The 22,929-nt window shown below is 39.9% G+C and overlaps 1 protein-coding gene across 1 annotated transcript in view; it reads right to left on the bottom strand.

Annotated features, from left to right (window-relative positions):
* LOC110521947 (C-Jun-amino-terminal kinase-interacting protein 2) overlaps positions 1-18,429 on the bottom strand; it is a 44,636-nt gene extending 26,207 nt beyond the window's left edge. The window contains exon 1 of the mRNA XM_021599925.3: positions 17,736-18,429. Coding sequence (XP_021455600.3) covers positions 17,736-17,800 — 65 coding nt within the window. The 5' untranslated portion in view covers positions 17,801-18,429. The remainder of the gene's footprint in view (positions 1-17,735) is intronic.
* Positions 18,430-22,929: the final 4,500 nt, after the last annotated feature.

The following is a 22,929-nucleotide window of genomic DNA, read 5'->3' as shown; positions in this document are numbered from 1 at the left end:
TTAATTAAGATAAATGCATGTTAGCAGGCAATATTAACTAGGAAAATTGTGTCACTCCTCTTGCGTTCAATGCAAGCAGAGTCAGGGTATATGCAACAGTTTGGGCCGCCTGGCTCATTGCAAACTGTGTTTCTTCCTAACAGACTGTAATTAATTTGCTGAACTTTTACATAACATTGAAGGTTGTGCAATGTAACAGCAATATTTAGACTTAGGGTTGCCACCCTTTAGATAAAATACGGAATGGTTCTGTATTTCACTGAAAGAATAAACATTTTGCTTTCGAAATGATAGTTTCTGGATTTGACCATATTAATGACCAAAGGCTTGTATTTCTGTGTGTTCATTAAGTCTATGATTTGATAGAGCAGTCTGACTGAGTGGTGGTAGGCAGCAGCAGTCTCGTATGCATTCATGCAAACAGCACTTTCCTGCGTTTTTCCAGCAGCTCTTAGCAATGCTTGAGGCACAGCGCTGTTTATGACTTCAAGCCTATCAACTCCCGGGATTAGGCTGGCAATACTAAAGTGCCTATAAGAACATCCAATAGTCAAAGGTATATGAAATACAAATGGTATAGAGAGAAATAGTCGACGCGTCATAATTCATATAACAACTACAACCTAAAACTTCTTAACTGGGAATATTGAACCATCAGCATTCATATGTTCTGAGCAAGGAACTTAAACATTAGCTTTTTTTTTTTTACATGGCACATACTGCATTTTTACTTTCTTCTCCAACACTGTGATTTTGCATTATTTACACCAAATTGAACATGTTTCATTATTTATTTGAGACTAAATAGATTTTATGTATGTATTATATTAAGTTAAAATAGAAGGGTTCAATGTTCATTTAGTATTGTTGTAATTGTCATTATTACAAATATATATATAAAAATGTACATAATTGGCCGATTAATCGGTATCTGCTTTTTTTGGTCCTCCAATAATCAGTATCGGCGTTGAAAAAAATCATAATCGGTCAACCTCTAGTACGGTCACTGTGGGGACAACGTCGTCAATGCACTTATTAATGAAGCCAGTGACAGAGGTCAAATCAAATCAAACTTTATTGGACACATATACATGATTAGTAGATGTTATTTCAGATGTAGCGAAATGCTTGTGCTTCTAGCTCTGCCAGTGCAGTTATATCTAACGAGTAATATCTAACAAATTACACAACATATACCCAACACTCACATCTATGCAGAAATAAATTAAGACTATATACATAAAGTTGAAGTTGGAAGTTTGTGGCGAAATCCTGCACGGAGTCTTCACCGGGCGCTGCCACGTTGAGAGCACATCAGCAGTAAGGAAGGAGGAAATAAAGACAGCTCGTGGGGAGGAGCACTTGGTTGGCGCGACAGTTTGATTGTGTGTGCTATGCTGCAGAAGTTTGGTTTATTTTCAGCGTGTGTAGTTTATAAAGTATTTAACTCAATCATCGGTGTGCCAGTTCTAGGTCGTGGTTGTTATCGTTTGAGACCGTGCCGGTTATGGATCGCATGGATTAGTAGCAACATTATTGCGAAGCTTTGACGAACAAACCATCTAACGGTCAAGACAGTACACCGGCAAGCCTGAAGACCACAGCTAAGATCTCTCTTGTCCTCTTTCTCCCTCTCTTCCCGCTATTGTTCCAGTGCTTTACCCTGCAACCAGACTTTCTATTTTTCAAATGCACTTCCCATTGAAGTTAATTAGAGCTGGACTATTATTGCCCTGCCAGAAGTATTTGGGTGTATTGTTATTTGAACTGTATTGAGGTGGGGTGTACTAATAACATGTGGCCGAGAAGATTGTGGACATTTTTAAGGCCTTTGTGTCTAAGAACAACTGCACTCCTCCACTGGAAGATAATACATATTATTGCAAATCCTCTGTTGATGACTGGGTACTTTCTTGTATGAAGTTGCTGTTCAATTGCTCTGCCATTTATTATTATTATTATTGTATGAGGTATTCTTGGTGGGGTTACCCCTGTGCTGTGATGTGGGTTTTATAGGGTGTGTATTCTCTTTTCTCTACACTGGCTATCTGGTAAACAGGCTACACTCTAGGCAGTCTCTTCTGCTGATGTGTATGGGTCTGGTACTCTCTCTATTCTACTCTTTTCCTTTCAGCATGGTTAATACCTGCCTGGTGCCCGAACAAAATCTTTATCTTTACCCCTCTCAAATAAATACAGCTACAAGTTTACATACACTTAGGTTGGAGTCATTAAAACTTGACTAAAAAGTCATTAAAACTTGTATTTCAAACCCCTTCACAAATTTCTTGTTAACAAACTATAGTTTTGGTAAGTCGGTTAGGACATCTACTTTGTGCATGACAAAAGTAATTCTTCCAAGTGGGTCAGAAGTTTACATACACTAAGTTGACTGTGTCTTTAAACAGCTTGGAAAATTCCAGAAAATTATGTCATGGCTGTAGAAGCTTCTGATGAGCTAATTGACATAATTTGAGTCAATTGGAGGTGTACCTGTGGATGTATTTCAAAGCCTACCTTCAAACTCAGTGCCTATTTGCTTGTCATCATGGGAAAATCTAAATAAATCAACCAAGAAATCAATCGACCTCAGAAAGAAAATTGTAGACCTCCACAGGTCTGGTTCATCCTTGGGAGCAATTTCCAAATGCCTGAAGGTACCACGTTCATCTGTACAAACAATAGTACGCACGTATGAACACCATGGGACCACGCAGCCATCATAGCGCTCAGGAAGGAGACACGTTCTGTCTCCTAGAGATGAACGTACTTTGGTGCAAAAAATGCAAATCAATACCAGAACAACAGCAAAGGACCTTGTGAAGATGCTGGAGGAAACAGGTACAAAACCATCTATATCCACAGTAAAACGAGTCCTATAAATCAACATAACCTGAAAGGCCGCTCAGCAAGGAAGAAGTCACTGCTCCAAAACCGCCATAAACAAAAGTCAGACTACAGTTTGCAACTGCACATGTGGACAAAGATTGTACTATTTGGAGAAATGTCCTCTTGTCTGATGAAATAAAAATAGAACTGTTCGGCCAAAATGACCATTGTTATGTTTGGAGGAAAAAGGGTGGCGGAGCTAGAAAAACAAGCATTTCACTCCACCTGAAATAATATCTACTAATCATGTGTATATGTTCAATAAAGTTTGATTTGATCTCTGGTCACTGGCTTCATTAATAAGTGCATTGACGACGTTGTCCCCACAGTGACCGTACTAGAGGTTGACAGATTATGATTTTTTTCAACGCCGATACTGATTATTGGAGGACCAAAAAAAGCAAATACCGATTAAATAGGCCAATTTATATAAATTACAAATATATATTTGTAATAATGACAATTACAACAATACTGAATGAACAATGAACCATTCCATTTTAACTTAATATAATAGATAAATAATGATACATGTTCAATTTGGTTTAAATAATGCAAAGCTGAAGAACACCATCCCAACCGTGAAGCACGGTGTGGCAGCATCATGTTGTGGGGGTGCTTTGCTGCAGGAGGGATTGGTTCACTTCACAAAATAGATGGCGTCATGGGGATGGAAAATTGTGAATATATTGAAGCAACATCTCAAGACATCAGTCAGGAAGTTAAAACTTGGGTCTTCCAAATGGACAATGATCCCAAGCATACTTCCAAAGTTGTGGCAAAATGGCTTAAGGGCAGCAAAGTCAAGGTATTGGAGTGGCCATCACAAACCCTGACCTCAATACCATAGAAAATGTGTGGGCAGAACTGAAAAAGCGTGTGCGAGCAAGGCCTACAAACCTAAGTTACGCAAGTTCTGTCAGGAGGAATGGGCCAAAATTCACCCAACTTATTGTGGGAAGCTTGTGGAAGGCTACCCGAAACTTTTGACCCAAGTTAAACAATTTAAAGGCAATGCTACCAAATACTAATTGAGTGTATATAAACTTCTGACCCACTGGGAATGTGAAATAAGAAATAAAAGCTGAAATTAATTCTTCTCTCTACTATTATTCTAACATTTCACATTCTTAAAATAAAAAGTGGTGATACTACCTGATCTAGGACAGGGAATTTTTACCAGGATTAAATGTCCAGAAATTGTGAAAAACTGAGTTTAAATGTATTTGGCTAAGGTGTACGTAAACTTCCGACTTCAACTGTATGGACGAGCGATGTCAGAGCGGAACAGACTGATACCGTAGAATAGTATAGAATACAGTATATACATATGAGATGAGTAATGCCAGATCTGTAAACATTATTATAGCGACTAGTGTTCAATTCCTTAAAGTGGCCAGTGATTTCTAGTCTATGCCTATATTGTGTTAGTGAAGATAGAAGCCGTTTTTCAGTCTCTCAGTCCCAGCTTTGATGCAGCTGTACTGACAGCAGGGTGAACAGGCAGTGGCTCAGGTGGTTGATGTCCTTGTTGATCCTTTTGGCCTTCCTGTCACACCGGGTGCTGTAGGTGCCCTGAAGGGCGGGCAGTTTGCCCCCGGTAATGTGTTGGGCAGACCGCACCACCCTTTGGAGAGCCTTGAAAATAGTACACCCAAGGTTGGCTACTGCCCCTTTAAAAGCTAGAACAGATTTTGTACCCTATGTTGTGATTCTCAAAGCGACGCGGGCAGTGTGGTCAGCATGTTGCGTTTTAACGATATATCGATTTTTACTTTGTAGCTGTGGTAACTAGTGACGACAGCAAAGTAACCAAACAGGTTGACCACAACGCCTATGTTGCGTGCATGAGCATTGCAAAATGAATGTACACATACAGGTAATTGAATTGTTGCATTGACATTGCTCGTGAGGCATAGCCAGGTGCTAAAATAGAACTTGGTTCTATTTGTGACACTTGACGCAATGCAAGTCCCGTCTCTCCCATCTCCTCATTGGTTTTTAGGAGCATACACCCACGTAGGTGTTTGAAAGATGAACTGAGGTCCACACTCCAGTCCAGTTGGTTGTGGTAAAATACCATAAAGTTGGTTGCCAACCACCATATAAAGTCCAAAGAAGAAGCCTGAAGGAGGAGAAATTACTAGAAATTAACTCAGTTGATCCTTTTATCTGTGGAATAATTGTCAGAGGACCTTGTGCATTTCAGGTAAAATAACGACCCAATGTTTATATCACAGGACAACTTAGCAAGCAACAGCAAGATAGCTAGCTAAATTGCCATACATGTTTAACGCTTTCGACCTGTCCCAAATTAATATAGTTTCAGAGTTGGTTTTGACAAAATCAACATCCGGCGATGGCGCACTCGGACACACGCACTCTCGCTCCCGGTCTAGTCAGCATGTTAGACTACACACACTGAGCATCATTCACAGGTGATTTTTAAGTCAATTAAGAACAAATTCTTATTTTCAATGACGGCCTGGGAACAGTGGCCTGTTCAGGGGCAGAACGACCGATTTGTACCTTGTCAGCTCGGGGGTTTGAACTCACAACCTTCCGGCTACTAGTCCAACGCTCTAACCACTAGGGGACAGCCAAAGAACCATTTTAGGTTCTAGATAGAAAAAAAGGAGCTAAGAGTGTATACTGCAATCCCATTAGCAACACACATGCCACGCCTTGGGCTGTTACAATTACGGCCCCTGATATTGTCACCCATCAGACTAATCTAAATTTAACATTGTCTTTACATATACTAAATAATGTGTGAAATTAGTTTTGATTTAGAATGGGCCATTATTATGCTCCTGTTGGAAGAGGGGCAGGGGAAATAAGTCATGTATGCACTAAATAGCTAATGGCGGACGCCATTCCCACGGTTCATTTTCATGCCAGCCAGGTAGGCAGGCTACTCCGATTGTAAAGCAAAGCAATGTGCTTAGTATTAGGATTGTTGAGAAATACATTTAGCGTATAGAAAGCTGATTGTATCCTCTTTTTAATAAGAGAGGCCATCAAAACTCTGTTCTCACGCAATTGCATAGCCTATAATAAATTTTGCGCAACATGAGCTCATGAAGTGTTCGATTTGATTTGACTGCATTTGTATTGATGTCAGAGTGATTACAGGATTACAGGAGCGCAGACTACCAGGCCAGTAGTGATGCCATTAGTGACTACCAGGCCATTTGGTAGCCTACTATAGTCCATCAGCGGCATCTGAGCACAGTTTTGGAGAAGCCTAGTTACCATGACTAAACAATCACATGGAATTTGACTGCGGTCATGACTCATCAATGCAGATGTGGCCGTAATTGTAACAGCCCAAGGCGTGGCATGTGTGTTGCTAATGGGATTGCAGTCTACACACTTAGCTCCTTTTTTTCTATCTAGAACCTAAAATGGTTCTTTGGCTGTCCCCATAGGAGAACCCTTTGAAGAACCCTTTCGGGTTTCAGGCAAAACCCCTTTAGGTTCCAGGTAGAATGCTGGAACCAAAAAGGGTTATCCTATGGGGACAACTAAAGAACCCTTTCGTAACCCTTTTTTCTAAGTGTGTAGCTAGCTCTCAATTCTGGGAGGTGAATCTAGCGCTGCCAGGTCTCTGAGGAGTCCAACTCCACTCATGATTCCAGAACTCCACTCACGAGGAGCAGCCCTAGAATAGAATGAACAATAGAATTAGTCCTGTGTATTCTTCTAAATTCTAATCATCAAAAGGGGGGGTGGCTCCTTTCAGCTCCACTCCCACTTTATCTTTCTGTAAGAGATTCCTGGTGATGTAGATGACTAATGACTCATCCCACTGGGCAAAAACTGGTTGAATCAATATATGTCAGTGTGATTTGTCAACCTTATGTGACGTGGAATCTTTAAAAAAATACATTGGATTTGAAAAAGTAATTATAAAAATCATCAACTGTTGTTTTATGGGTGAAATTTCAACCACAGGATTCTGTCATCATGGTAACCACATTTCAACAAAATATGTTTGAATTTTTACCTATAAAAACAGATCTTCTATGTCATATCCACAATCAGAAAAAAAACATTAGGCTAGACAGCACCCCCTACTGGAGAATGGATTTACAGCTACCATTTGGCCTTCCATCCAGGGTTTTAACCAATCCCAGTCCTGCATAGCTATGAAATTTGACAGACTATTACCAATGAGCTATCATGAGAATGATTGTTGAGAGATCTCCACTTAAACTAAGTAGATTCACTGTTGCTATTGAAGTCATTCCAAAGGGTAGGTTTAACAGATCAAATGAAATGTGAAAAATACTTTATCACTCATTATCAACGATGCTATTTCAGCCTAAATAGCATTTGCAAAGTCATCAACAGCTATTGTTTCAATTCAACATAAAATAGACAATACAATAGGCCTAAGGTTTCAAGCTCTGGTTGATTTAAAATGTCATGATATTGAATTGTGTTTGGTTGTCAACGCAACCAAATATCAACATTTGAAGGAGATGGAACTATCCAAGCAGAAGATACATCTGTACCACTGACTTAGTCTGGCTTTAATTGCAGTTTGTCTACAAATTAATAATTGATATGTTGGATTCAAATCTCCATCTCAACCAAACATTTGAATTAAGGAATAGGTATAAATCAAATCAAACTTTATTTAAAGTGCATTTCAAGTATGATTTTATTTAGTCCTATTCTTTAACATAGATTTTTGGTTGAGATGGAGACCAACATATGATGAATCCAACATATAATTTATTACATTTGTAGACAGACTGGAATTAAAGCCAGCCAGTAAGTGGCACAGATGGAACTATCCAAGTAGAAGATAAATATCCTTCAAATGTTGATATTTGGTTGCATTGAAACACAAATCAATATCACTTTTGAAATATAATAAATAGCCTGCAGGGGGAAAAAGTGTTGAAAAAAAAGAAGGGACGCGCTGCTAAGGTACACAATAGTAGGTGTTGGTAGACAGTGTCACGCCCTGGTCTTAGTATTTTGTGTTTTCTTTATTATTTTGGTTAGGCCAGAGTGTGACATGGGTTTATTATGTGGTGTGTTTTGTCTTGGGGTTTTTGTAGGTATTGGGATTGTGGTTAGTAGGGTTATCTAGAAAAGTCTATGGTTGCCTGAAGTGGTTCTCAATCAGAGGCAGGTGTTTATCATTGTCTCTGATTGGGAACCATATTTAGGCAGCCATATTCTTTGAGTGTTTTGTGGGTGATTGTTCCTGTCTGTTTGTTTGCACCAGATATGCTGTTTAGGTTTTCACGTTACGTTTGTTGTTTTGTATTGTTCGTGTTTTCATCTTTATTAAAGATGTATACAAATAACCACGCTGCATTTTGGTCCTCCTCTTCTTCGACAGAAGAAAACCGTGACAGACAGAAGGTACACTTTGATAAAAGGTGTAAATCGGTCATCAAAAAGAAAGGAACAAGGCACTCCTCAATTAATCAAAATGCCTTAATTTGTATGGCATGTTCAATGGAAACAAAGTTTTAAAATTGACATGTTTTGGCTGCATGGCCTTCGTCAGGGAGTACAAAATAATAAATAGACTAACTTGTCGACAAGTTAACAAATTATATGTTGGATTCACGTCTCCCAACAAGTTTAAGAATAGGATTAAGCCAGTGGCTCAGATTGAACTATCCAAGCAGTAGGTATATCTACTTTAAAATGTTGATATTTGGTTGTATTGTCAACCAAACACAATGTTACTTGCATAATACAGCAAAAAGCCTCAAGTTAAGGCTCTTACAAATTAATGTAACATTCATCCTTAAAATGAGTAACACATCCATGGCCACATTTTGCGGTTACTGTATACTTTTCTTCTTATGTAAACATATAGGAAGAAATACTGATACCAAGAGACTCGGAGACCATTTCTATCTACAAGCCATCAGACTGCTGTACACTTGAACTGGACTGACCACCTGCTAGGATTCTCTGCACCTTAGCACACATGCACTCACTCATATGCATACACCCACACACATCACAACTGCTGCTACCAGAATCTTATTATATTGCTCAGTTTATACACTGTCCCCATCCCTCAATACACAAGTAAATATTGGACTATATAAAAAAAAGTGTGCAGGTTCAAGGTAGCATGCTTAGGTCGTCACAGGTCTGTGGAGCGCTTCGCAATTGCTGTAATAATCTGTGCAGAACCACGAACGGAATTGATCACTTGAATCATGTACTTTTAATATAATCTCAACTGCAATCCAGGTCATTTGGTTCTGCTATTAGATGAAGCATAGCGATAACACATTAATCTGTTGTTTGAATGAACAAAATATCTGATATTGTATTCATTTGAACTTTACCGTGCTTTTACATGGTTGAATGCGCATTGATAGACATTTTGGTGACAACAAAAATCCGACATTGCTTTTCAAATGGAATTTGTTTGTGCTTTTAAATGGTTGAAAGAATAGTGATAACACATTGGAAATTCAATTCATGTTTGGCTGACTTTTTGAGTGGGTGAGTGCCTTCAGAAAGTATTCACACCCCTTCACCTTTTCCACATTTTCTTGTATCACAGGCTGAATTTTAAAACCGATTAAATAATGATTTTTTTGACACTGACCTACACACATTACCCCATAATGTCAAAGTGTAATTATGTTGTGTGAAAAAAATTGAAATTAATACAATATCTAAAGCTAAAATGTCTTGAGTCAATAAGTATTCAACCCTTTTGTTATGAAAAGCCTAAATAAATTCAGGAGTAAAAAAATTGCATAACAAATCACATAAGTTTCATGGACTAACTGTGTGCAATAAGTGTTTAACATGATTTTTGAATGACTACCTCATCTCTGTACCCCACACATACAGATAATTGTAAGGTCTCTCAGTCGAGCAGTGAATTTCAAACACAGATTCAACCACAAAGACCAGGGAGGTTTTCCAATGCCTCGCAAAGAACAGAACATATTGGTGGATGAAATAAAAAAAGAAGACTCTGAATATCCCTTTGAGCATGGTGAAGTTATTTATTACACACTTTGGATGGTGTATTAATACACCCTGATACAAGCGTCCTTCCTAACTCGGTTGCCGGAGAGGAAGGAAACCACCCAAGGATTTTACAATGAAGAAAATGTTGACTTCAAAACAGTAACAGAGTTTAATTGCTGTGATAAGAGAAAACAGAGGATGGATCAACAACATTGTAGATACTTCACAATAATAACCTAATTGTAAAAAGAAGGAAGCCTGTACAGAATAAAAATATTCCAAACATGCATCCTGTTTGCAACAAGGCACTAAAGTAATTAGAGGTCGACCGACTATGATTTTTCAATACCGATATTGGAGGACCAAAAGAAGCAGATACCAATTAAATCTGACATTTTTTTTTAGTTTATTTATATATATAATGACAATTACAACAATACTGAATGAACACTTATTTTAACTTAATCTAATATATACATTAAATTGATTTATTCTCAAATAAATAATGAAACATGTTCAATTTGGTTTAAATAATGCAAAATCACAGTGTTGGAGGAGAAAGTAAAAGTGCAATATATGCCATGTAAAAAAGCTAACGTTTAAGTTCCTTGCTCAGAACATGAGAACATATGAAAGCTGGTGGTTCCTTTTAACATGAGTCTTCAATATTCACAGTTAAGAAGTTTTTGGTTGTAGTTATTATAGGAATTATATGACTATTTCTCTCTATACCATTTGTATTTCATATACATTTGACTATTGGATGTTCTTATAGGCACTTTAGTATTGCCAGCCTAATCTCGGGAGTGAATAGGCTTGAAGTCATAAACAGCGCTGTGCCTCAAGCTGCTGGAAAATGCAGGAAAGTGCTGTTTGAATTAATGCTTACGAGCCTGCTGCTGCCTACCACCGCTCAGTCAGACTGCTCTATCAAATTATAGACTTAATTATAATATAATAAACACACAGAAATATGAGCCTTAGGTCATTAAAATGGTCAAATCCAGAAACTATCATTTCGAAAAAAACTAAACATTTATTCTTTCAGTGAAATACGGAACCATTCTGTATTTAATCAAACGGGTGGCATCAATAAGTCTAAATATTGCTGTTACATTGCACAACCTTCAATGTTATGTCATAATTATGTACAATTCTGGCAAATTAATTACGGTCTTTGTGGGTAGGAAGAAATGGTCTTCACACAGTTCGCAACGAGCCAGGTGGCCCGAACTGCTGCACGTACCCTGACTCCGCTTGAACAGAATGCAAGAGAAGTGACACAAATTCCCTAGTTAATATATTGCCTGCTAACATGAATTAAAGTAAATATGCAGGTTTAAAAATATATAGTTGTGTATTGATTTTAAGAAAGGCATTGATGTTTATGGTTAGGTACATTGATGCAACGACAGTTTTTTTGCGAATGCGCTTGTTAAATCATCACTCGTTTGACGAAGTAGACTGTGATAAATTAACAGGCACCGCATTGATCATTTGCAACACATGACAAACTAGTTAAACTAGTAATATCATCAATCATGTGTAGTTAACTAGTGATCATGTTACGATTGATTTTTTTTATATAAGATAAGTTTAATGCTAGCTAGAAATGTACCTTGGCTCCTTGCGGCACTCGCGTAACAGGTGGTCAGTCTGCCACATAGTCTCATGACGTGCAACGTAATCGGCGTACAAAAATGCCGATTATCAATTGTTATAAAAACCTGAAATCGGCCATGCCGATTAATCAGTCGACCTCAAAGTATTACTGCAAAAAATACATTTTTTGTCCTGAATACAAAGTGTTATGTTTGGGGCAAATCCAATACAACACATGACTGAGTACCACTCTCCATATTTACAAGCATAGTGGTGGCTGCATCATGTTATGGGTATGCTTGTAATCATAAAGTCTTTTAGGATAAAAAAAAAACAGAATCGAGCTAAGCACAGGCACAATCCTAGAGGAAAACCTGGTTCAGTCTGCTTTACACCAGACACTGGGAGATGAATTCACCTTTCAGCAGGACAATAACCTAAAACACAAAGCCAAATCTACACTGGAGTGGCTTACCAAGAAGACAATGAATGTTCCTGTGTGGCCGAGTTTCAGCTTTGACTTAAATCTACTTGAAACTCTATCGCAAGATCCGAAAATGGTTGTTTAGCAATGATCAACAACCAATTTGACCGAGCTTGAAGAATTTGAAAAGAATAAATGGGCAAATGTTGCAAAATCCAGGTGTGGAAATCTTTTAGAGACTTGCCCAGAAAGACTCACAGCTGTAATCACTGCCAAAGGTGTATCTACAAAGTATTAACTCAAGGGTGTGAATACTTATGTAAATTAGATATTTCATTATTTATTTTTTTATAAATTAGCAAACATTTCTAAAAATATGTTTTCACTTTGTCATTACTTTGGGTATTGTGTGTAGATGGGTGAGGCACTTTTTCAACAATTTTGAATTCAGGCTGTAACACAACACAATGTGGAGTAAGTCAAGGGGTATGAATACTTTCTGAAAGCAATGTATCTCATTGATCAACATCTCAACCAAATATTACCCAATTATCCACATTGAAATGGTGTGCCCAGTGGGATAGGACCTCACACACACCCTTCATTTAAGAATAAAAATAAAAGTTAATGTTGGAATACATGAAGTGACATGAGCAACATTAACAAAAGTAAGGCTTTATGGATGTTATAGAGGAACCATATGTTTCAGCAGAAGTTATGCTCAAACTGAATCCATGAAAATAATACCTACATGTGTCTAATATTAGATCCATAACTGAATCTGCTCCTTCATGGGTTTTGAAACAGAATAGTATCATAATCTGTAACATTTCTGTTCATATTATCACCTACAGTCATATTTTATTTTATAATGTTTTTCCAATTTAAGAGAAATGTAACAGCCTAGCAGTGGATTATAGAGGTGAAGGCTGCATCTTTAAGAATGCATCAAATTTAGAAATGCCTGACAGAGAATGCACATGTAGATCTATACTGCGTTAAACTAAGCTTATACTGTGCTGCTTCAAAGTATGTGAACCACTTGTGCAATTACAGATTTATTTTAGTTTCTACCATGAAATCTTAATTTAATCAGAACCAGTCTTTTTGATCTGACATAACAGGTTTATATTTACCAATACCATATGTTGGTGTACAGGAAATCATGTGTGTAGTAGAAAAACAACATTAAAAAGGAATTAGTGCAGGTGCAAAAATAAGTGAACCCCGGGTTGCATTGATTAAATCAAGTAGGTAAGTAGAATCCAGTGGGGAAATAATTTGGTACCAAATGAACCAATCAAAGGAGAGATAGTTAGGAAAGTGTTTGAGCGGGACTAAGAAACCTGAGCTGTGTTCAAATACCCATACTAACATACGGTATGCTACATACTGTATGCTACAAAGATCGTACTTTTTGGAGAAATGTCCTCGTCTGATATAAACAAATTAGAGGTCTACCGATGTATGATTTTTCAACGCCGATACCGATTATTGGAGGACCAAAAAAGCCGATACCGATTAATCGGCCGATTTAAAAAATTAAATAAAAATGTATTTGTAATAATGACAATTACAACAATACTGAATTAACACTTATTTTAACTTATTATAATATATCAATAAAATCAATTTAGCCTCAAGTAGATAATGAAACATGTTCAATTTGGTTTAAATAATGCAAAAACAAAGTGTTGGAGAAGAACGTAAAAGTGCAATATGTGCTATGTAAGAAAGCTAACGTTTCAGTTCCTTGCTCAGAACATGAGAACATATGAAAGCTGGTAGTTCCTTTTAACATGAGTCTTCAATATTCCCAGGTAAGAAGTTTTAGGTTGTAGTTATTATAGGACTATTTCCCTGTATACCATTTGTATTTCATTAACCTTTGACTATTTGATGTTCTTATAGGCACTTTAGTATTGCCAGTGTAACAGTATAGCTTCCGTCCCTCTCCTCGCTCCTCCCTGGGCTCGAACCAGCAACACAACGATCACAGCCACCACATCGAAGCAGCGTTACTCATGCAGAGCAAGGGAAACAACCACTCCAAGCCTCAGAGCGAGTGAAGTTTGAAACGCTATTAGCGCGCGCTAACTAGCCAGCCATTTCACTTCGGTTACACCAGCCTCATCTCGGGAGTTGATAGGTTTGAAGTCATAAACAGCGCAATGCTTGACGCACAACGAAGAGCTGCTGGCAAAACACACGAAAGTGCTGTTTGAATGAATGTTTACGCGCCTGCTTCTGCCTACCACCGCTCAGTCAGATTATATGCAACACAGGATAAATAATAGATAATATCTAGTAATATCATCAACCATGTGTAGTTAACTAGTGATTATGATTGATTGTTTTTATAAGATAAGTTTAATGCTAGCTAGCAACTTACCTTGGCTTACTGCATTTGCATAACAGGTAGTCAGTCTCCTTATGGAGTGCAACGAGAGAGAGGCAGGTCGTTATTGCGTTGGACTAGTTAACTGTAAGGCTGCAAGATTAGATTCCCCGAGCTGACAAGGTGAAAATCTGTCTTTCTGCCCCTGAACGAGGCAGTTAACCTCGGCGTTCCTAGGCCGTCATTGAAAATAAGAATGTGTTCTTAACTGACTTGCCTAATAAAAGGTGTAAAAAATGTCTAATTAAAAAATTAAATAAAAAATACAAAGCGGCGCTCAAATACCGATTTCCGATTGTTATGAAAACTTTAAATCGGCCCTAATTAATCGTCCATTCCAATTAATCGGTCGACCTTTAAACAAATAGAACTGTTTGGCCATAATGTCCATCATTATGTTTGGAGGAAAAGGGGGATGCTTGCAAGCTGAAGAACACCATTCCAACCGTGAAGCACGGGGGTGGCAGCATCATGTTGTGGGGGTGCTTGGCTGCAGGAGGGACTGGTGCCCTTCACAAAATAGATGGCATCACGAGGGAGGAAAATTATGTGGATATATTGAAGCAACATCTCAAGAAATCAGTCATGAAGTTAAATGGACAATGATGCCAAGCATACTTCAAAAGTTGTGGCAAAATGACTTAAGGACAACAAAGTCAAGGTATTGGAGTGGCCATCACAACACCCTCAATACCATAGAAAATTTGTGGGCAGAACTGAAAAAACGTGTGCGAGCAAGGAGGCCTACAAACCTGACAGTTACACCAGCGCTGTCAGGAGGAATGGGCCAAAATTCACCCAAGTTATTGTGGGAAAATTGTGGAAGCCTACCTGAAACGTTTGACACAAGTTAAACAATTTTAAGGCAATGCTACCAAATACTAATTGAGTGTATGTAAACTTCTGACCCACTGGGAAAGTGATGAAAGAAATAAAAATAATTCTCTCTACTATTATTCTGACATTTCACATTCTTAAAATAAAGTGGTGATCCTAACTGACCTAAGATGGGGAATTCTTACTAGTCAGGAACTGTGAAAAACTGAGTTTAAATGTATTTGTCTAAGGTGTATGTAAACATGCGACTTCAACTGTAGTTAATGTACTGCCTGGCAAGTTTAATGTATTAGTAGCCAACTAACGTTAGGTAACTAGCTAACATACCGGTACATACTGCTGTAATGCTATGCGGTTCATAAGGATAGCTAGCGTAGCTAACAAATATTCAGCCAACATATTGTGTAACATGACTTATTTGAAAAGGCATTACTTGATTAAATGTTTCAACATTTTCTTAACATTTGTCATAATTAGTTAAAGCAAGAATTTGTATCCGCTCTCGACGGACTTCACGTGCATATTTTCCGCCATTTTCTTCAAATCTGAAAAGTTATGCCACGCCCATTTTCTGAAGAATTGCATTATGGTCCCTGAAAGCATAGAAATAGTGTCCACTACATGTATACTTTGTATTTTGGCTAATTTAGTATGTCATCCGGGAACTTTTGGTATACGAACTATATCCAGACTATGACCAATAAGCATACTATATACAACATTTACGTCACAAATAGTATGGTTAGTATGAGTATTCGAACACAGCTCTGGTCAGTTTGGTGTTACCCATTCAGGTGAATGCAAAGCACACCATGCTGAGAGGAAAGGAGATCCCAGAGGACATCAGGACGAGGGAAATGAGAGCACATCGGTCTGGGGAAGGCTATAAAATCATCTCAAAAAAGGTTTGAGCTCAGTCCACTGTGAGGCTAATAATTTACAAATGGAGAGCATTTAACATGACAGCAACTCAGTCTAGAAGTGGACTCCCTTCCAAAATATCCCCAAGAGTCACAAGAACAATAATAAATCAGGTAAAAGCCAACCCAAACATATAATTTACAGATTTGCAGACCTCCCTTGCTGCATCTCAGGTAACTGTGCATTCTTCAACAAGAAAAACACTGAATCAAAATGGGAGGGTTGTTAGGAAGAAGCCTCTGCTGTCAAAAAAGAAACAAACTGGTCGTCTTAACTGCCAGAGTCCAATTGACCTTTTTGGTGGCGAAAACACTGCCTATCACCAAAATAACCTTATCCCAACAGTCAAGCATTGTGGTGGGAATGTCAAGATCTGGGGCTGCTTTTCCTCCTCTGGACTTGGATGATCCACATCATTAAGGGAACCATGAATTCTGAGGTGTACCAGGAGATTCTTGAACAGAACATCAAGCCATCAGCTGGGACGAAAATGGGTCTTCCTACAAGGCAATGAGTCAAAGCATTCAAGGAAATCTACTAAAGAATGGCTCAGGAGAAAGACTATTTGTGTTTTGGATTGGCCAAGTCAAAGTCCTGACCTAAATCCAATCGAGATGCTGTGGCAGGACCTGAAGCGTGCAGTTCATGCCAGACACCCCTCAAACCTCACTCACTTGGCTGAGCTCTGTAAGGACTGGGCAAAAATTCCTCAAAACAGATGTCAGGGACTGATTACTGGCTATAGGAGACTTTACTCCAAGTTATCACTGCTAATGGAGGTGCCACAAGCTATTGACTGAAGGGGTTCACATATTTTTGCACACATCAAATCTGAAATTCTGTTAAATAAACCACTTTTGTTGAATAAACAATGAAAATATATATTTTTGGTTTCTGTCATTTACTTGGAATGTTTTGGGGTTGGGGTTTAGATAAGGATTGTATATGCTTATTTTAATATGTTATAGCAAAATAATGACCAGCCCTGTAGGGTTCACGTGTTTTCAAGCAGCACCCCACCACCCCAAACACAGACCTGAAGTGTTAAACTATCCAATCAACAATAGGTGGATACACGTTTTGTGGCTATTGATGTTAAAGGAAAAGTGTAATCTTATAGCCTATTGTAACTGAGCTCACAGCACCCATTTCGGGCTATGTTTGTCTCAACAGGGCGTGGGCCTCATTCTCTCCGCCTCTGAGGTAATTGAATCTGAGCTAGAGAATGCGCCAGCCAGGCGGGCAAACGACATGACCGCCAAAAATCTATATCTTGTCCTCTCTGTGAACATTCCTACTCTCTCCCCTTTGCTCTTAAAGGCAGTTGTGTTGTGTATAGTTCAAGGGTATTTTCAAAACGAACTCAAATCAAGCTACGTGCAGCGCGTAGCTGATGCTGTGTTGGTTGCTTATGTTTTTGTCTCTCGCTTGATGTGAGTTCGTTTAGAAAATGCACCTATATAACGACGTAGAGCAGCATCATCAGCATTCAATAGTCCTATATGTCTCATGTTGATAATAATACAATGCGGTAATATCAACAAAACTGGCAAACATACTAACGGTTCACCCCATCCTCAGCACATCCGCCTGTATCACCTCCTCCCTTCAGTATTGAGCGCTCGAGGATAGCCTACCAGCTATGCCCAGCCACCCTTCATTGCTCCGTCTGCGGGTTTGATGTCTTACCTGCAGCCTGGAGGAGAGAGGGAGTGGAAGGTGGAGAGTGAGAACATCTCATCCCTGTCCGCCATCTTCCTCCAGAAACGACTCGAAGTGACTGCAGATAAACACTGAGGGAGCGCAGTCCATTCACAACCGCGGAGCGCGACAGACGGACGCAATACGGACAACCGATTTCTCTCTCTTTCCCTCCCTCTATCCTACTCCCACGCTGTTAAAGATGCTCCTGGCCGCGACCTAGCCAAATCAGATACACGTACTCAACATCACCATGAAATCTGACTTGAGCTGCTATCCACTCTACGGCCCGGAAATGGCAGCGAACAGAGAAAAATAACAATGCGGTAATCACAAAAACAAATCGTATCTGCCCCCGATGCGGCCAGCCAGCCTGTCACACACACGCAGACTGCCTTGTCAAATATCTGCTGTTGTGATGTTGCCTGTGAAACAAAGCAGCGGTGCAGAGAGGGGAGGTTTGGGGGGTGATAAGTGCCAGAATTAAGCCTCGTGAAGCTACTGATAAGTCTTACCAAGTCACCTAATGTCTTCCTAGCGCCATAAAATACCACCATGAATTAACATGGATGTCCATGGAGCCAATTTTTTTCTACAGCATCAAACTGCCAACGCGTTAACGACACAGACCCATGACATAGTGTTCACATCCTGTGCCAGTTGAACTGCTTAAAAACGTCTAGATGTGTTAAGGGTTAGTGTTAGTTTAAGTGTCTGTTTAGTTTATTATTAATGATCTCACCATGAACGCATGTACATGATTTTGTAAAAAATATTTTAATTGCCAGATTAATCAATTTTATTTGTTGATTTAGCTAAAGTAGGCATATCACATTATTACAAAAATTATTAGGCTAGTTGATATCGCAGCCAGCCACCATTACTGTGTAGATGATGCCTATTTCTCACATCAATATAGACAAGGGCTTCTTTGTTGGAGGTAGCCCAATTAAAAAATAAGAGGTAGCCTAGGTCTCTAGTGGGGAATTCAACTCCGACTTCCGACTTCAGTGCGTTCAAGACAACTGGAAACTAAAAAAAAAACGGGCTCAGACTGGGATGATTTTTTTTTGAAAGGTCATCCAACTCAGAATTCCAATTCAGAAACTCTGGCATTCTTTCTTTGCCCTGAAAATCGCTGATGACGTGATTTTACCTTGTTTTTTACCCAGAGTTCCCAGTTTACCAGTTTAACAGACACAATCAGTCACCATGCAATCCTTAGGCTATACATTTCTGTGGAGATGTCTTATGGTTAAAAGAAGGACTCAAATCGAGGGGCTAATTGAGGATATAGGCCTAACCCCTGTTATGGAGTCAGGCAAAAAGCATATGCTACCTCTTGTTTGCTTATCCTCAGAAAAAATAATGGACCAGAATATATAAAGCGATCTAGGCTACCACAATTATTAACTCCACAATTATTTCCGCATAGTCTACAAGCCTATCAAAGGTCTTGCTCAGCCTCAACATCACAGGAAAAGGTTTATTAAATGCTCCGCAATGTAGAATATTAGTGGTAGGTTATGCTCACCGCAAAAGACCAGAAATCTAGAATCGGTATGGGTCAATGCATAAACCAAACAGTTTAACAGATAACAACTTTTTATTCAGGAGAATCGCATTGAATCAGGCTATTTCATCTCAAGACATCAGTCATGAAGTTAAAGCTTGGGTCTTCCAAATGGACAATGACCCCAAGCATGCTTCCAAAGTTGTGGCAAAATGGCTTAATTAAGGATAACAAAGGCAAGGTATTGGAGTGGCCATCATAAAGCACTGACCTCAATCCTATAGAAAATGTGTGGGCAGAACTGAAAAAGCTTGTGCGAGTAATGAGGCCTACAAACCTGACTCAGTTACACCAGCTCTGTCAGGAGGAATGGTCCAAAAGTCACCCAACTTATTGTGGGAAGCTTGTGGAAAGCTACCTGAAACATTTGACCCAAATTAAACAATTTAATGCTACCAAATACTAATTGAGTGTATGTTAACTTTTGACCCACTGGGAATGTGATGAAAGAAATAAAAGCTGAAATAAATCATTCTTCACATTCTTAAAATAAAGTGGTGATACTACCTGACCTAAAACAATTTCACCGGATGTAGCGCCCCACCTATCCCAAAGAGGTTTTAACTTGACCCATTGGTTGAGATTGATTACTTGGAGAAACCCGTGGGCCAGTAATGATACTGCTGACAGCATGGCAATGCCACCCACCATGAGGAGGCAAATGCAAATAGTTATCATCTGAGTATTTTATATTCACCTAAACGGATGGTGACCCCAGCTAGGAGCGAAAGAGCAGTTTCCCAGGTCTCGCCTTCCTTTCGTCCTTCTTCCAAGCCAAGTCATTCGCCCGGTTGTCGAAGCACTTGTTCCACTTGATTCTCCTCCGGTGGCTCTCCTTCTGTTTCTCTTGCGCCTTGTCCATGTCTCACCTTGATTGATAATAGAAATAAATGCAATTATATTTCATATTATTACAAATACATCTCTTACATATCTCTAGAGGACCAGATAATAAATTAACAGCAGACAATCATTTTTACCAGGTCAAAACTCTCCACATCCTTCTCAGCCCTTGCCTGAAGGTGGTCCTTGAAGGCATTCTGATCTGGTTCGACAACTTCCACCACAACAGATGGAGTTTCAGTGATCTCAAAGTACATTAAATAAAAATAGCAATAGACAAAGACTAAGTATATTACAACTTTTTTATGCAATAGTATATGCCATATGTTTTTATACAATTGCATTGTTTACCTCAGTGAACAGCTGCGGCTCCCATCCGTACAGCAGGCGATAGGGTAAGTACTCTGGAGGCCTGGACGCTGCTGTTGTGTGCAAAGATAATTACCTTCAGATTGTCCTCCCACCATTCCTGGTACCCGTCCAGAGACTTGCCCATGGCAGTCTCGTTTGCTCGTTCATCCAAACCTAAACTCACCAGACATCTACACATTCACATTATATATAAACTCACTGTACTATGAGTGTCAAAACATTTTTAACTATAAATTACTGGAGGCCTATGCGAAATTATGCTATAACCATTACATTTTTAACCACTAATATGTATGCTAACATTGACTGAACCAACTAGCCTAGAGCTAACTAGGCTAGTTGGTTCAGCAAAATTTGGTTAGCATCAAGAAAGCAAACTGTTAAACACTATTTTCTAACAAATATTAACACTAACACATTTTATCATGACATCACTTATTTAAATATATTACCTAAAGTAAACTGAGCCTTTATCATTGACAATAAAACCAATTGAATCTAAAACAGTGTTGAAAAAAGGTACAGAAAGTTTTTACGCGGTCTTAATCCCTTCTCTTACATGTAAAACATTTTTACAGAAAACCACGGAACCACCACTGCAATGTAGGCCTACACTCAGATATAAGCCCACACTCCCTGTCTGAGTCTGTAATACCAACATGTTTCATGCAGACCACCATAGTCCCTGTGCCCAAGAACACTAAGGTAACCTACCTAAATTACTACCGACCCGTAGCACTCACGTTTGTAGCCATGAAATGCTTTGAAAGGCTGGTCATGGCTCACATCAACACCATTATCCCAGAAACTCTAGATCCACTCCAATTTGCATTCCTCACCAATAGATGGTGCGATCTCTTTTGCACTCCACACTGCCCTTTCCCACCTGGACAAAAGGAACACATATTTGAGAATGCGATTCATTGACTACAGCTCAGCATTCAACACCATAATGCCCTCAAAGCTCATCACTAAGCTAAGGATCCTGGGACTAAACACCTCACTCAGCAACTGGATCCTAGACTTCCTGACGGGCCGCCCCCAGGTGGTAGGGGTAGGTAACAACACATCTGCCACGCTGATCCTCACCACGCCCTCATGGGTGCGTGCTCTGTCCCCTCCTGTACTCCCTGTTTACTAATGACTGCACGGCCAGTGAACGTACGTACATATCCCAACCAGAAGCTATGGATTACAGGCAACAACCGCACCGGGCTAAAGACTAGAGCTGCTTTCAAGTAGTGCGCCAGCTCTGCGCAAGGTGTCTCCAGTGCGCCTGCACAGTCCAGTGCGACCTGCGCCTCGTATGTGCCGGGCTAAAGTGGTGATTCAGCCAGGAGGGGTTGTGCTAGCTCTAAGCTCCAGACCTCCAGTGTGCTTTCACAGCCCAGTGCGTCCTGTGCTGGTGCCCCGCACTTGCTGGATTGAAGTGGGTATCCAGCCAGGACGGGTTATGCTTGCTCCACGAACCAGGGCTCCAGTGTGTCTCTCCAGCCCGGTGAGTCCTGTGCCTGCTCCACGGACCAGGCCTCCTGTGTGTCTCCCCAGTCTGGTGAGTCCTGTGCCTGCTCCACGCACCAGTCCTGCAGTGTGTCTCCCCAGCCTGGTGAGTCCGGAGCCGCTGGCGATGGTCCCCGATCCGGAGCCGCTGGCGACGGTCCCCGGTCCGGAGCCTCCGGCGACGATCGGCGGTCCGGTTCCTCTGGTGATGATCTGCGGCCCGGTTCCTCCAGCGAAGGTCCATGCACCAGGACCGCCACCAAAGCGGAGGGATCTGCGGGCGGAGGGGGTCTATGTCCCGCACCGGAGCCGCCGCCGTGAAGGGATGTCCACCCGGACCCTCACGCCCTGGCCATAGAGAGGCTTTTATTCTCTATTTTGGTTAGGCCAGGGTGTGACTAGGGTGGGCATTCTAGGTTCTTTATTTCTTTGTTTTCTATTTCTTTGTTTTTGGCCGAGTGTGGTTCCAATCAGAGGCAGCTGTCTATCTTTGTCTCTGATTGGGAATCATACTTAGGCAGCCTTTTTCCCACCTGAGTTTTGTGGGTAGTTAGTTTCTGTTTAGTGTCAGCACCTGACAGAACTGTTTCGTTTTTTTCACTTTTATTTTGTTCGAATGTTTCTGAGTAATAAAATATCATGAACACTTACCACGCTGTGCTTTGGTCTGATCCTCATTCTGACGAGAGCCATGACAAACATATCAAGGCAGCAACACATGACAACAAAGCATGGTAGCAACACAACATAACAACAACATGGTGAGGTGATGGAAGATTCCATCAAGCAGCTGAGGGACAATTTATCCTTCAGATTTGAAGACTGCAGCATGCCCAAGGATATCATTGCGTTTGTACCTGATCCTCTCACAGTCCGCCCAGGTGGAGAATACTC

This window comes from Oncorhynchus mykiss, chromosome 1, assembly GCF_057628025.1.
Source record: "Oncorhynchus mykiss isolate SJ-2025 chromosome 1, ASM5762802v1, whole genome shotgun sequence".
Classification (NCBI taxonomy): Eukaryota; Metazoa; Chordata; class Actinopteri; order Salmoniformes; family Salmonidae; genus Oncorhynchus; species Oncorhynchus mykiss.
The sequence above is the reverse complement of the archived record's forward strand: the minus strand, read 5'-3'. Positions and strand labels throughout refer to the sequence as shown.